General features: G+C 36.4%; 1 protein-coding gene across 2 annotated transcripts in view; it reads left to right on the plus strand.

Annotated features, from left to right (window-relative positions):
* The window catches only part of ATG10 (autophagy related 10), a 302,871-nt gene that overhangs the window by 50,257 nt on the left and 237,036 nt on the right, over nt 1-15,578 (plus strand). For both annotated transcript variants that reach the window (XM_082378458.1, XM_082378457.1), the window contains exon 3: nt 6,967-7,074. In XM_082378458.1, coding sequence (XP_082234584.1) covers nt 6,967-7,074 — 108 coding nt within the window. The remainder of the gene's footprint in view (nt 1-6,966; nt 7,075-15,578) is intronic.

Consider the following 15,578-nt stretch of genomic DNA (forward strand, 5'->3'; position numbering starts at 1 on the left):
GGAGAAGACCAAGGTCTTTTTCAAAGATGAAATATGTTATATACCTACTTTTACTTTTGGGTTTTTGGTTTCTTGAGTTTTTGGTCTTTTGAATTTTTGCCTGAGTCAAAGGCCGGCAGTTACCCATGAATCACTTTGACTGGATCTGGTCACTCTTGATACTGACTCAGAGGCATCAGAGTCAGCCATGGTCAACATCCACACACATATTGGGAAGGCGTAGCAGTATCGGTTAGTGAGATTGGGTGGGGATTGGGGCATGAGGAGACATTTTAATATATTCAAAATTGTGTTCTGGAGGCTCTCTAAATCCTTAACAGTTACCTTCATACACCATCTAACTTTCAGGCTTTTAAAAAAATGAACAGATATTAGTTTAGTGTCTGACTTACCCAGTGTAAGCTTTGCTTTTCAGCAGCAGTTTTTCTTTTTGACTCCAAGATTAATTAGCTCTGGGCAGTTACTGGTAGTATTGGTTTGATCTCTTACAGAAGAAAAGAACAACCACTTGAGGTCTGTGGCTTAGGTTTGGCCTGTTCCTCAGGGTTCCATTGGCCTTGAAGGTCCTGTTGTTTGTTCAGTGCCAGCAGTGACCTAGAAACTTCCTCTTGTCTTAATTCCTCCCCAGTGGCCTTGACAAGCCCTTCCTGCAGCTGATCATTATGGGCAGTTAACTTGAGTTTACATCCTATATGCAATCCTTTATTCCAAAGCAGGGCTGAGGCTCTTAGGTAACCACCTAATTTTTTAGACAGCAGTGTTTTTCTAGAGTAGATTGTTAAAAGCTTATTAAAATTCAGCTACAAGAGCCCCATAGTTATTTGGGTAGCTGGATTCCAGCAGGCATAACATAACTATCTGGGTGGCATAACTTTTGACAGCTTGTAGGAAAGCAGACCTAAACATGTTCTGTCAGGAAATCCTTAGTATGCAGTCAGTACTACACTAGAAAACTTGGTTGTCTATCTAGGGTTCTATAAGGCCTCCAGAACATTTTCTCCTGAGAAGTTCAAGTTGGAATCCATTGCAGCATTGCGCTGGCCTGGAGGCATATGTTCAAAAGGCAATCAATGAAGTATTTGTTTAACATGAAGTGTTTTTTATATATAGGCACAAAAGTGTTTGTACACTAAAAAGGTAAGTTTCCTTCCTAACCTTCCCACCCTCCTTACCCAAACCTCAGAGGTCATTACTCATACCAGTGTCTTGGGTGTCCTTTCAGATATCTTCAATGTACACAAGCATATGCGTTTATATTTAAGCAAATGGTAGGATAATATACATATATACATGCTGTTCTGCATATTTTTAACTTAATGATCTATTTTGGTTATTATTCCATATGAATACTTATAGTCACTTTTTTATGACTACATAGCATTCTATTATTTGGATATACTATAATTTATTTAGCCAATCCTCACCTATGGGCATTTAGGTTATTTCCAATATTGTGCTATTAAAACAATACTTTAATACATATCATTGCATGAATTTTACTTTCTACATGTGCAATTGTATCTGTACGATAAATTCCTGGAAGTAGCATTTCTGGATGGAAGGTATGTGCATTTTAATTTTAGATAGTTATTGTCAACTTGCTCTACAGGGAGGTTATACTAATTTAAACTACCCTGCCCTTGGCAGTGTATGAGAGCGCCTGCCTGTTTTATCCACATCTTTGTCTACAGAGTGTATTTCACGCTTTCTGATCTTTGCCAATCTGATAGGTAAAAAATGGTATCACATAGTTTTAATTTGCATTTTTCTTATGGGTAACATTGAACATATTTTTATATGATTAAAATCCACGTATACTTCCTGTTTAGTGAACTATCTATTTATATCGTTTGCTTATTTTTCTATTGGGCTGTTCATCTTTTTCTTATTGGTTTGTGAGAACTATTAATACACTGAGGAAATTAAAGCTATTTATATATTGACAAAATTAGTCCTTTTCTATGATTTGAGCTACAGACCTTTTTTTCACATTTTAATATTTGCCTTTTGACTTTATGGTGTTAAGAATTTTTTCCATGCAGTAGAATTTATCATTATTTTACATGACTTCAAGATTTTTACTTACTTTTTAAATATCCTTTAAAAGCTTTTAGGGAATTCCTTGGTGGTCCAGTGGTTAAGACTCTGTGCTTCCACTGCAGGGTCACGGGTTTGATCCCTGGTCGGGGAAATAAGATGCTGCAAGCCTCGCAGCCAAAAATAAAAAATAAAAAAATAAAAATAAATAGATAAAAGAGTTTCTAATCTTCCAGTGTTTTCATTGAACACATTTATGGTATTGTTTTCCTCATTTAAATCTTTATTCCTTGTTTTGGCATAAGGTGAAGGGCATTCCATGTAGATGACCTGAGGAGTTTTGACTGTGAGGAAGTGTTCTCTTTTTATTAGTGGTGTCTGGGTTGCATACAGCACCTGCATTTCCTATTAGTTTCTCTTCTACAGTGACAATGTGGAGCAACCTGCTTTGTGGCAGTGGGCAGCAGGGAGTCCTGATTGCAGAAGTGTAGTTGGACATGGGAAGGTTTTAAGTTATGAGATTACTGGCTGTTACAGATGACCAGGTCAAGGGTGGGCAAGTTGCCAGAGAGTAGGGTTTGAGGTGTTAGTGAAGACCATATAAAAAGCAGTCTCAGCACAGTCGAAGCTCCAAGCTGAGCATCCACAGAGGCAAGTTTAGTACATGGAGTGCTCCGAGTGAGCCCTGGAATTCCTGAAAGTTGGGAGCTGTTTGTGGCCTTTTCTGCTGAGGCAGCTGCAGAGTCTGTGGTTGGCTCTGTTCTCAGAGTTCAGAAGGGGACTCCAGTGAATTTAGTGCAGTGGTTCTCTACCCTGGCTTTTCATTAGAGGCTGCTAGGAAGATTCTCACTTCACCAGTCTGAGGGTGGACCCTAGCAACAGCATTTTGAAAACTCCTCAGGTGATTCAGATATGCAGCTAGGGTTGAGAACCACTGTTTAATGCAGTCAGTTTGCTGTCCCGCAGGGATCGCAGTGCTCCCTGCCTCAGTGCTTCCAAATGTGCACACAAATCACCTGGGATCCTGTTAAATACAGATTCCAATTCAGAAGGTCTGAAGTGGGGCTTGGGATTCTGCATGTTTAACAAGCTCCCAGGTGACCCTGAGGCTGCTGGTCCCCAGACCACACTTTGAGTGGCTTGAGCTTGTTATTCCATGTGCAGAGCCTGACGTCTACCAGTCCGCGAGCATCAGTAAAGATCTTTCTGCCATGATCCTGCTCTCTGGCAGAACTTGCTTAGTGTAGTAGAAAGAACACAGGCCAAGAGGCTTGCCTTCTACTTCTAGCTCTGCCCCTAATTAGCAGTAAGACAAGTCTCTTAAGATTGCTCCAGTCCTTCACCTTCTTATCGCTAAATCAGGAGGGTTGAACTGGGTAAGCTGTAAGGTTCCTTTTGTTCCACCTCCTCCCATGCAGGTCTGGGGTGTTTTCAGACTCTGTGGGGATGAGGTTTTTATGTGGAGGACAGTCTAGATTCTACAGTAAGGACCCTGGCTTCCCTTTGCAGCCTTTCTTTCTCCAGGGATGGGGCCTAGGCCCTGATCTTAGGATCAACTGGAGGAAGTAAAACTAATCAGTGTTAAAAAATTAAAGGAGGTTAATATTAAATTGTAAGTACAAAAAGAATGCAGGGAAGCTAGAGCAGAACGTCCACTGAAAATTTCAGGGGGAGGTTTGAGTTCAACTTTGTTTACTGGCCTTGATTGACTAGTGCCAGTTCAGAGGGCAATTTTCATACCTTTATGTTTGTTGTCTCTAAAAAAGCATCCTTCAACAGTGAAGAATAAAACATTTTCTGCCTTAAGTTAAAATGATGTGGGAGAAAGGCCTACTTCTGTGGAAGTAAATGTTTGAAATGCTATAAAACTCTCCTTTTTCTATATTTAATTTTTCAAGGCTAATCTTGACTATTAAGAGATTGATACTGAAAAGAAAATCACCATGACCAAATATAGGCTGAGTCAAAAACCCTTTTGCACCTCCCTATAGACACTAATAAATAGTATCAGAAATTGCCTAAAACAGAGATTTAAATTGCTTAAATTATAAGTAATACTGAAAATAACGTCTCTATCTTAAAAGATACCAGATAATTTATTTAGATTTTATAACATAGGTGTACAGGAATTTCTGACTCACCTCTTTGATGTCAAAGGAGGTGTATTTTGCATTGTAATTAGAGTTTTACTAAATTGTAGCTTCCCTTAGGAAGAGGTTGTATGACCAGCACTCAGGTATAGAAAATATGAAATAGAACATTTTTCCTCATTTGATGAATTATACTCAGTACACACAGTTTAGCTCTAACTTTTCTCTGAATATCCTATGATTTTTTTCTCTGTTGTTAGATTATTTTTATTTTTTTAAATTTTTTTTTGGAAAAGAAGTAAAACCATCTTTATTAATAGATGATACAGATATTATAATTATAATATCAAAAATAGTCTATAAACAAACTTAGCAAAGTTGCTGACTACAAAGTCGCTAGATTATTTTTAAATTGCAGACTGTGAGTACTTTTTCTCAGAAACACATACTATTATGGTTTTATTGTATTTGGTAAATCTTTTATATAATCAGGTATTGATTATCATAATGAGAGTGATAATACAATACAGTAGAAAATCTCATTTTAAACTAGTAAATGCAATATAGGTCACTTTATAAAAAGATTATTTTGGTTACAAGTGACAGAAAATCCAACTTAAGTTGGGTGAAGCAAAGAAGGGACTTTTGGGGTCCATGTAATTGAAAAATTTGAGGGTAGAGCTAGCTTCAGGTATGGTTGGTATAAATAGTGTAATCAGGATCTGGTCTCTGCATATTATGGCCTTGCTTTCCTCTGCATTGGCTTTATTCTCAGGCTCCATTTAATCACACGATGGCTGCCGACACTGCCAGGGTTTTATCTTTCTGGTTCAAATCTAGTAGAAAAGAGAATAGCTTTCACTAGAATTTAAAACAATAATTCCATCTACAAAATGTAGAACCTTAGTAAAATAATAAAAGATGATAGTATTCGATGCCTAATAGCTTACTTTACAGGCAGGAAGGATATTCAAAATATTTAACAACCTATGGTAGTGGCATCAACCAGTCTGAATGAGTTGGCTGCAGTCAATCAGAACTAGTGTTGATCATGACCAAACAGCAGGGCGGCCCCTGTGTGAGTCCTGGCGGGATGACAGCCTAACTAACTGGGAGGTATTATAAAGGTGCCACCAGATTTCTCTGAAAATATGGTTTCTGTATTAGTTTCCTAGGGCTGCCATAACAATGTACCACAAACTGGGTGGCTTAAAACACAGAAATTTATTCTCTCACAGTTCTGGAAGTTGGAAGTTGGAAATCAGGGTGTCAGCAGGTCCATGCTCCCTCCAAAGTCTCTAGAGAAGAATCTTCCTGTGCCTTTTCTAGCTTCTGGGTAGTTGATGGCAATCCTTGGCATTCTTTGGCCTGTAGATGCACCACTCCAATCTTTGCCTCTTTCTTCCCATGACCTTCTCCCATGTGTCTGTCTCTGTAGCCAAATTTCCCTCTTCTTATAACTACACCAGTCATATTGGACTTAGGGTCTAGTCTATTCCAGTATGATCTCATCTTAACTTGATTACATCTGCACAGACCCTATTTCCAAATAAGGTCACAAACAAAGTTCCCGGTGGACATGAAATTTGTGAGGATACGATTCAACCCAGGATAGTTACCTAATATCAAATGCTCTTACATAGTTGTCATGACACAAATTTTTAAAAAATTTTAAAAATACTCAATATTAAATAGCTCACAAACACTCTAAAATTGTCTTATTTTATAGTTAAAAACTGGATATTTGAATCTTAGTAAAAGTATTTAAGTGAATTATGACTTTTTTAGTTTGGATGCTATTTTGTATTTTTTTTTTTACTACGTCAGATTAAGTAACCATGTTTTTCTTAATTATAATTATTTTAATTCTGTTAAAATATGAATGTTAGTGTGACATTTTGGTGGAGAATTAATAATATTCATTGATATGTGAGTATGTCTGTGCATGACGAGTTATTACATTTTTACACGACTTCATTAAGTTCAAACAAGTTTTGCCTTAAAAAAAATGCAACTGACCACAATTAGATGAACATCATCCATTAGTGTATTTAACAGCAAGTATAAAAAACAGGAGAGAAATGCAACTGGTGAAGGGCTTGGAAATCATATCTTACAACAAACATTGGAAAATGGTGGTAATTGTCTTCAACTCTTTGAATAATGGCTCTGTGGAAAAGAGTTTAGACTCCAGAGGGCAGAACTAGAACCAGTGAATTAAGGTTAAAGGGAGATATTTTAGTGCAATGTAGAACTAAACTTTCTCAATGAACAATGTGTCATATGCCAAAATGGAGGTGGTAGTCATGTAAGGGAGTGAAGTGCAGGTTCCTGGAAGTGCTTAGGAAGGTGCTGAATGATTACCTCATGGGACCTTTTAATGGAGATCTTCCCTTGAACAAGAAATTGAAATAGAGGGTCCCTTCTAGCTTCAAGATGCATGTCCTCCTAAAATTTCTATTTCTGTATATGCCATGGACATCAGTATTAATTATGTGACAAGATATTTCTATAAGTTTAGATATTTTTAAACAGCTGCCAACACATTGTGTTCTATGAATTCTATGCTTTGAAATGCTTGGGGAATAAAAGGGATTTAATCTAAGAGAAGAGGAAACATCATTAATAGGTGTGAAAAGTAGGCGATTAAAATTTCTATTTATTGAGTACCTACTATGTACAGGGGTATTGAATGAGTTTCTTTATCCATATTATCTCATTTAATATACTTAGTTTTTCATTGCTCGGTTTGGAACTTATGAGATGCTGTAGATATTAGAATGATGAGTTCTTACAATAATTGGCATTTTCTTATGTATTGTTTGGTGATGGAACACAGGACTGTTCTGATGGCTACATGTGCAAAACACAGTTTCAAATTAAAAATAGGACTGCAGTGTCACATCGAGGAACATCTGCCCGTGTACAAACATGTCTTCCCATGGAGGTGAGTGATTTAACATGTCATGTTTTCCTTTTCAGTCTTTATAAAGTATAAAGTAAAAATTTAAATCTGATAAATAATATATTTTAAAAATTAACTGCCATCAGATCCTGGACCTGCTGTAGGGGGAGAAGTGAACATCATTTGTAGGAGGTTATTTTCTATAATATTGAGAGCAGGAACTGTGGTAAAGTTAAGATTCACTCCGGGTCTATACCGATTGTAGTAAGCCTTCACTCTTTTGGTTTCTCTTGCATCTAAAGACCACAGATGCCTTCCGTTGCCTGTTGACTTTTTCCCAGTGAAATCCCCCCAGGATAATACAGGCCTATACCTCAGCTGCTTAATACATGGATGGAGATCTCTTTACCTAGTCTGCCTTTAATTTTTCTCCTATGTCCTTTAAAATATGCTAGATCTGGGTCTCATTGCTTAGGCAACTTTAACCTTGACTTGAAAATCTTGCTAAATTAAAATTTAATAAGTTGCTAATAATGGTTTAATGGTTTTCTGGGATATTTTCAATTTTCTTTTTATCAAATAGCAAATAGCCTTTATTGTTAATAAAATTTTTTATATATCTATCGTAAAAATAAACAATAGAGAAATATATTAAAAGAGTAAAAAAACTCTCATATATCCTTCAACTGGAGGTAACCACTATTAATATTTTAGTAAGTATCCTTATACATATTTCTGTCATACACACACATACATACTTGTGTTCTGCAATGAACAAGCATAGCATGGACATCTTTCCATGTCAGTAGATGTAGATACCCATAGTTCTTTTTTAATAGCTCCACTGCATTCCATCCTATGGATGCACCATAATTATGTGGAACCCATATTGAAGTAAAATACTTGAATTTTAAAATTGAATTGGTGGGAATCTAATTGCTTCAACATAAAGAAAGGAGTCCTTTCTTAGGACCTATTAAATCAGTCCCCTTGGGCAGTCCAGCACTAACCCCCTCTGCCTGTGTATGATGCTGGCCTGGAAGTAACTCTCGCCTGTACAATTTAGTTTGCAAGTTATTCATGAGGGTATTGTGCTTGGTTATAAGGTAAGTGCCCCTGAGTAGGTGTTCAAATCTTGATTACTGTTTCCTGGTTCAAATAACCAACATCCTATCTGAAGCCAAGCATGTTAGGAAGCTTTTCAGTTCATTATATATTAGCTTTAAAAAATGCACATGGAGATGATGATTTAAAAGATAAATTACTAGTTTTTGCCTAACAAGTTGTCAGACATTTGAAAAGCACTAAAAAGTGGTGTTGACAGTGTGTGAGGGAACTGACACTTTCTGGTTGATGTTTTAACTTTACAAAGTTTGAAGATGTGCACATACTATGAACAGTCTATTCCAATTCTAGGAATTTAGCTTCATAAAATATATTTTTTCAACATTTTTCATTTTCAACATTTCCCAACAAATTGCAAACACATATGAAAAAGTTGAAAGAATTTTGCACTGAACATCCATGTACTCATCACCTGGATTCTGCCATTAACATTTTGCTGTGCTTGCTGTATTACATATCCATCCCTGATTCATCTATCAATACATCTTTTTTGATGCAGTACTTTTACATCAAAGTAAATTGCAGACAAATACTTATAAAATAATCAGAAATGTACACAAAGTTTTACATGCAAGTATATTCATTTTACCGTTATTTATAATAGGAAAAATAGAAACTAAAATGTTCAACAGTAGTGGATTAGTTACTTACAGCACATCTCTGTGATGGAGTTTGTGATTCAGTAGGTTTGGACTGGGGCCTGATAACTTGCAATTCTAACAAGTTCCCATGTTATGCTGATGCTGCTGGTACAGGGACCACCACACTTTGAGAACCACTGCAGTACTTTATAATAGAATTCTTAGCATATTTGAGATGGTGTACAGCTGAGATGGTTAGCTAATATGGTGTATGGTAGAGTTGATATTGCAATAATCTTGATGAGATAAAAAATGTCTTAGGTTGAGCCTGATATGGAGATTCCTGTTAAAATGACTTATTAGGGATGTGTTCTTAGGAGAAAAAGAGTACCAGAAGCAGGACAGAACAACGGATAAAAACTAAGGAAGATTGTGGTCTCACTAGAGACTAACTTTAGTCTGATCTCCTTGAAGCTCTGGAGCACAGATACCCAGAATTAGTCCTACTTTGTGTCCTTGAGGCTGACCTTTTGTACTCTGTAAGTTATTGGTTTGTCAGTCAGTCATTGGCTGACGTAGAGATAGACATAGCTTCCCAAGCAAGATGGCTCCAGTATTACTGAGAAATTCTTCAGAGAAGGGGGCTGCTGTGTGTTATCAGCCAACAATTACACCAGCCTTAAGGAGACCTGGGTAGGGCACCAACAGCGTCTACTACCAAAGGGTAACCTGAAGCCAACAAAATGGCATCTGTAGGGAAATTTATGTATAAGGTCTGCATTGACATGACAGCAATTTGTTTGAGAAAGAGCGAGTGATTTTAGTTGACCATAAGCTCAAGATAAGTGAAAAGAATGCCATGGATGCTAGAGAAAATAACTGGAAACTAAGCTACACTAATGAAAGCATTTATAAATGGATTCCAAATATTGTCTGGGGACCCCTGGAGGGTCCCTGAAAGAGACCCTTTCAAGGGGTCCACAAAGTCAAAACTATTTAACAATATTAAAATATTATTTACATTTTTCACTTCCATTCTCCCTGAGTTTTCCAGAGGCTACCTATGTGTGATATTGCAACAGAATGAATGCAGAAATAGTTATAGGAATCCAGCTGTCTTTAATTGAGTCAGACATTAAAAATATTTGCAAAATGTAAAACAATACTGCTTTACTTACTCATTTATGTTATTTTGGAAAACATTTATTTTTCATAGAAATTTGCTATTATATTACTATGTATTTTTAAAGTGAATTAACAAATTTTTTTAAAAATTCAATTTTAATTTCTAATATAGTAAATATCCATACACATAACTCTCAAACAAAAGTTCATTGGAATCCTCAATGAATTTTAAAAGTATAAAGGAGTATTGAGACCAGAAAGTTTAAAAATCACTGATCTAAAGGAAATATTACATTATTACACGTGAAGAGCAACATTGGTAGCTAGAATGCATAATGAATGAATCCATAAATAATAGTTGAAAATAAATCATAAGTAGGGTTTATCCATTCAAAGAAGCATGCCATGGGTGGGCTTGAAAATATATTATTATGAGGACTATTTGGGAGCTCTGAAGACCTAGGAAGGTTAGTTGTCTTAAGATATCTAGAAGGCTTTCCTGTGGAAGACAGAGTAGACTCATTTTGTTTCTGAGGATAGAATTAGTTTGTGTCTGGAAATTATTCTAGACAAGTCTCTCTACTGTTTAGAGTTGCCTACAGTGAAATTGGTCGACTTGCAAAGTTGTGAGTTCCCTTCCCTTTCATGGAAATGTTCAGCCACAGAGTAGATAACCTTTCTCCAGAACAGTGGTCACTGATGGAGATGTTCAGATGCTTAAAGCACCAGGCAGATGATGAGTGAGTGAAGTGGGGTGATGGGAAGTGGTGGGAGCTGTGGAGAAGTGGAGAGGGAATGGCTCATCCAAAGGGGCAGTAGGAATGCAGCTACAGGTGGGTTTAATTGAAAAACAAACAAACTGTGCAGGCCAAATAGACTATGTGTATGGGCTTCAAATGGTCCTTAGGCCACCAGTTTATAACCTAGCCTCTAACATTATAGAAAGGAGTCCTGCATTGTGTAGAAGACTGAGCCAGGGGACCTCTGAATTCTCTTTAGAATTTGAAGCCTGATCCATATCTGTATATCACATTTCCTATTTATTTGAAAGAACGCCTCTACTAATAGTTGCTTTAAAAAGATTTTTTTAAAAATTGGCCATGTATGAAGTGGGAAGTAACTCACTTCTTTGTTCTCACCAGAACTGGCAGTCTTGACTGTAGAAGGGTAGCTGGATTCATGATTTTTATGCCTGTGAGTTTAATCCTTTAATAAACAGGATTTTCAAAATCAAAGTGAAATATAATGGAATATATAAGTGAAGTAATTTGTGAAAATCATAAACTATGTCTTTTTTGAATTTTTAAAATATAATTTAAAATGATACTTAAAAGAGTGAGATGATATTCAGAAATCTACTGAATATATTGGGGTATCTTAGTTCTGGTTTTGGGGAACAGGAGTTCTTATAGGTTAATCATTAGATAAGACATTTATTGTTGAGAGTAGTTTATATGATTTGCTTGTGACATTTCTGAGTTTGTGAAATAACAAGACTGTGGCAATTTTTGAACAAGATCTTTTCTTTACCAGTGACCAAGAGAAATTCATTGCCTCAATTTAAAATTTTATAAACGTTAAGTGAATATTTTCAACAGGAGCCAACATAATCAACACTGGTTCTTGAATATCTTATTATATGTAACACTAATTTCTTTTTTTTAAATTTTTATTTATTTATTTATTTATTTACTTATGGCTGTGTTGGGTCTCCATTGCTGCACACGGGCTTCCTCTAGTTATGGCGAGCAGGGGCTACTCTTTGTTGTGGTGCACGGGCTTCTCATTGCAATGGCTTCTCGTTGCGGAGTACAGGCTCTAGGCCCATGGGCTTCAGTAGTTGTGGCATGCAGCCTCAGTAGTTGTGGCTCGTGGGCTCTAGAGTGCAGGCTCAGTAGTTGTGGCACACGGGCTTCGTTGCTCCGCAGTATGTGGGATCTTCCCCGACCACGGCTCAAACCCGTGTCTCCTGCATTGGCAGGCGGATTCTTAATCACTGTGACACCAGGGAAGTCCGAAACACTAATTTCTGTAAATGGATGTTGGTGCTAATACTTCACTTTATCAACTTAGGACTTTTTGGATTTAACTGAAGACTTTTCTTAGAGAAATTAAGATATTTAACACTAGTGAAAAACATGATTTAACATGTTAAATGCTTTAACAAATATGAGCTTATTGTGGAAAGTCTTATCAAAGCCTTACTTACATAAATAAAACAATAGTTTGAGAATGGAAGTGGGAGCAAAGGCTCCATATTCATGTTAGACAATTTTTTGAGGAAAATTAGTCATTATTAACCTTTAAAACTCATGTGAATATTATTGCAAAATAACTACTAAACTTTAAAAATATTTTGTGGGCTTCCCTGGTGGCGCAGTGGTTGAGAACCCACCTGCCAATGCAGGGGACACGGTTTCGAGCCCTGTTCCGGGAAGATCCCACACGCCACGTAGCAGCTAAGCCCGTGCACCACAGCTACTGAGCCTGCACTCTAGAGCCCGCGAGCCACAACTACTGAGCCCGCGCACCTAGAGCCTGTGCTCCACAACAAGAGAAGCCACCGCAATGAGAAGCCTGCGTACCTCAATGAAGAGTAGCCCCCACTCACCACAACTGGAGAAAAGCCCCCGTGCAGCAACAAAGACCCAACGCAGCCAAAAATAAATAAGTAAATAAGTAAATAAAATATATTTTGTAAGGTTATAAATTAACTCACTGGCCAATAAAGACTACAATGACTAGAATGAAGAAACAAGGTGTAAGTTTTTTTTTAATCATGTTTAACATTAAACCACTCTAAATAAAAGGAAACAATGAGATGAATATTCAACATGGATATTGATTGTTAGTAATGAGTAGTAAAAATTATTAATGAATGCTTAGAAGAGGGAAATGCCTGAAAGTCCTTCCTGTAGAACTAGCTTTTGTCTGACATTGCTTTGCATTTTATTTTTATCTCTAACTTCTTCATTTATGAAATTCTGAATCATTTTCATAGACTAGAGATGGCCCAGATTTTGCCCTTTGATTCATTCAATTTAGATACCCATAAATATTTATTTTAGGTTGGTCAGTGATTTTTTTATATTATTGAAGTTTGGATTCTTCTGTCTGAAGTTCCATTTCTTCCTTTTGATGAGGTATCAGATATGGGTATTGAGAATATTTTATTTATTCATTTACTGTCTTCATTACTTTAAAGCCTGAGGTTACACCTTCAGATTAAATTTTTTAAAACTATGAAAATGATAGATTCATAAAAATAGTAATAGTATGCTACTGGAAAAAGGGATTTTTGTCCTAGGGCCTTGTAGTCCACTAACTGGGACTTTCCTTAGTCCAGGGCAGGTAGAATATTATAGGGAGCCCTGAACAAAAAACAACCTATCATAAATTCCCTGAAGCGTAAAGCTGAGAATCAGTAACAGGAGATGATCTCAATTGCCAAAAGAACATATTCAGAGATTGATGATCTTCTGATGTAACCAGGTCTTCAAATATACACATTTGCCCTAAGGATTTTATTAAGTGGCTTCTAGGATGAATTCTATTTTGTATGTCTGAAATAGACTCATATGTCAGAATATTGTGGGGTTTTTTTTTAATATATAATGGCTAAATGACAAGCTACTGTTCTCAGTGTTAACAATTTCTCTGTAAAGCAACTGCTATTTTTAGACTGAAGTATAGACATGTTGATAAATGTGAATGATGAGTAATAAGCATGATTACCACTAGTATTTGAAAATGTAATTATTAAAGCAATGCTAACATACCAGAAAGTCTGTTATATTTAATGTGTGTAGATGCAAATAAAGGTACCTGTAATAGTCAGTCAGTATTTATTTATTGACTTAATGAATCTAATGCTGATAGATAAGTGGATTTTTAAAGTAAATAACTATTAATACAGCAGACCCCAATCCCACAATACCATTTTTGTGTTTTTCTTGAGGTATTATGAAAATGTTCAAAGGCAAAGTAAATTTTAATTTTGTTTAATTTAGAGTGTAAATATATGTCACAGAGTACTGTGGTGTTTGAGAGGGGATAGTATAGGATATTCTGAAAACTAGTCAGGTCTGATTAGGATTTTCAGTTCTAATAAAATTGTGGGTTATTGCACTAGATATAGTATTTATTACACAAACTATATTTCTTTAACTACTGTATGACAGAATTGTGTGTTTACTTACTCATAGAACTCATCAGAAACCACATATAGAGATGTGGCACTAAAATTATTTGAATTACCTAATAAAATCTTAAGGGGTCTTAAAGCAACTTAGCATTTGGCTGTGAAAACCAAGAAGTCTTATATAGAGGCAGGGACATGCTCCATATTCTCCCGAATCTTCTTTCTTCTCTAGGCTCTTGGTACCTGAGTAATATCACTTTGCAAAACTCAGAGAGGGTATTAGGTGTAGTGAGAACCTATAACCTAATCGGCTTCTTTTTTTTTTTTTTAATTTTTGAATTTTATTTATTTGTCATACAGCAGGTTCTTATTAGTTATCTATTTTATACATATTAGTGTATATATGTCAATCCCAATCTCCCAATTCATCCCACCACCACCACCGCCCCCACCCCCACCACTTTCCCCCCTTGGTGTCCATATACATCTGTGTCTCCATTTCTGCCCTGCAAACCAGTTCATCTGTACCCTTTTTCTAGGTTCCACATATACGTATTAATATATGATATTTTTTTTCTCTTTCTGACTTACTTCACTCTGTATGACAGTCTCTAGATCCATCCACATCTCTACAAATGACCCAATTTCATTCCTTTTTATGGCTGAGTAATATTCCATTGTATATATGTACCACAACTTCTTTATCCATTCGTCTGTCGATGGGCATTTAGGTTGCTTCCATGACCTGGCTATTGTAAATAGTGCTGCAATGAACATTGGGGTGCATGTGTCTTTTTGAATCATGGTTTTCTCTGGGTATATGCCCAGTAGTGGAATTGCTGGGCCATATGGTAATTCTATTTTTAGTTTTTTTAAGGAACCTCCATACTGTTCTCCATAGTGGCTGTATCAATTTACATTCCCACGAACAGTGTAGGAGGGTTCCTTTTTCTCCACACCCTCTCCAGCATTTGTTGTTTGTAGATTTTCTGATGATGCCCATTCTAACTGGTGTGAGGTGATAGCTCATTGTAGGTTTGATTTGCATTTCTCTAATAATTAGTGATGTTGAGCAGCTTTTCCTGTGCTTCTTGGCCATCTGTATGTCTTCTTTGGGGAAATGTCTATTTAGGTCTTCTGCCCATTTTTTGATTGGGTTGTTTGTTTTTTTAATATTGAGCTGCATGAGCTGTTTATGTATTTTGGAGAGTAATCCTTTGTCCGTTGTTTCGTTTGCAAATATTTTCTCCCATTCTGAGGGTTGTCTTTTTGTCTTCTTTGTTGTTTGCTTTGCAAAAGCTTTTAAGTTTCATTAGGTCCCATTTGTGTATTTTTGTGTTTATTTCCATTACTCTAGGAGGTGGATCAAAAAAGATCTTGCTGTGATTTATGTCAAGGAGTGTTTTTCCTATATTTTCCTCTAAGAATTTTATAGTGTCTGGCCTTACATTTAGGTCTCAAATCCATTTTGAGTTTATTTTTGTGTATGGTGTTAGGGAGTGTTCTAATTTCATTCTTTTACGTGTAGCTGTCCAGTTTTCCAAGCACCAATTATTGAAGAGACTGTCTTTTCT

This window comes from Balaenoptera borealis, assembly GCF_965194805.1.
Source record: "Balaenoptera borealis genome assembly, chromosome: 2".
Classification (NCBI taxonomy): Eukaryota; Metazoa; Chordata; class Mammalia; order Artiodactyla; family Balaenopteridae; genus Balaenoptera; species Balaenoptera borealis.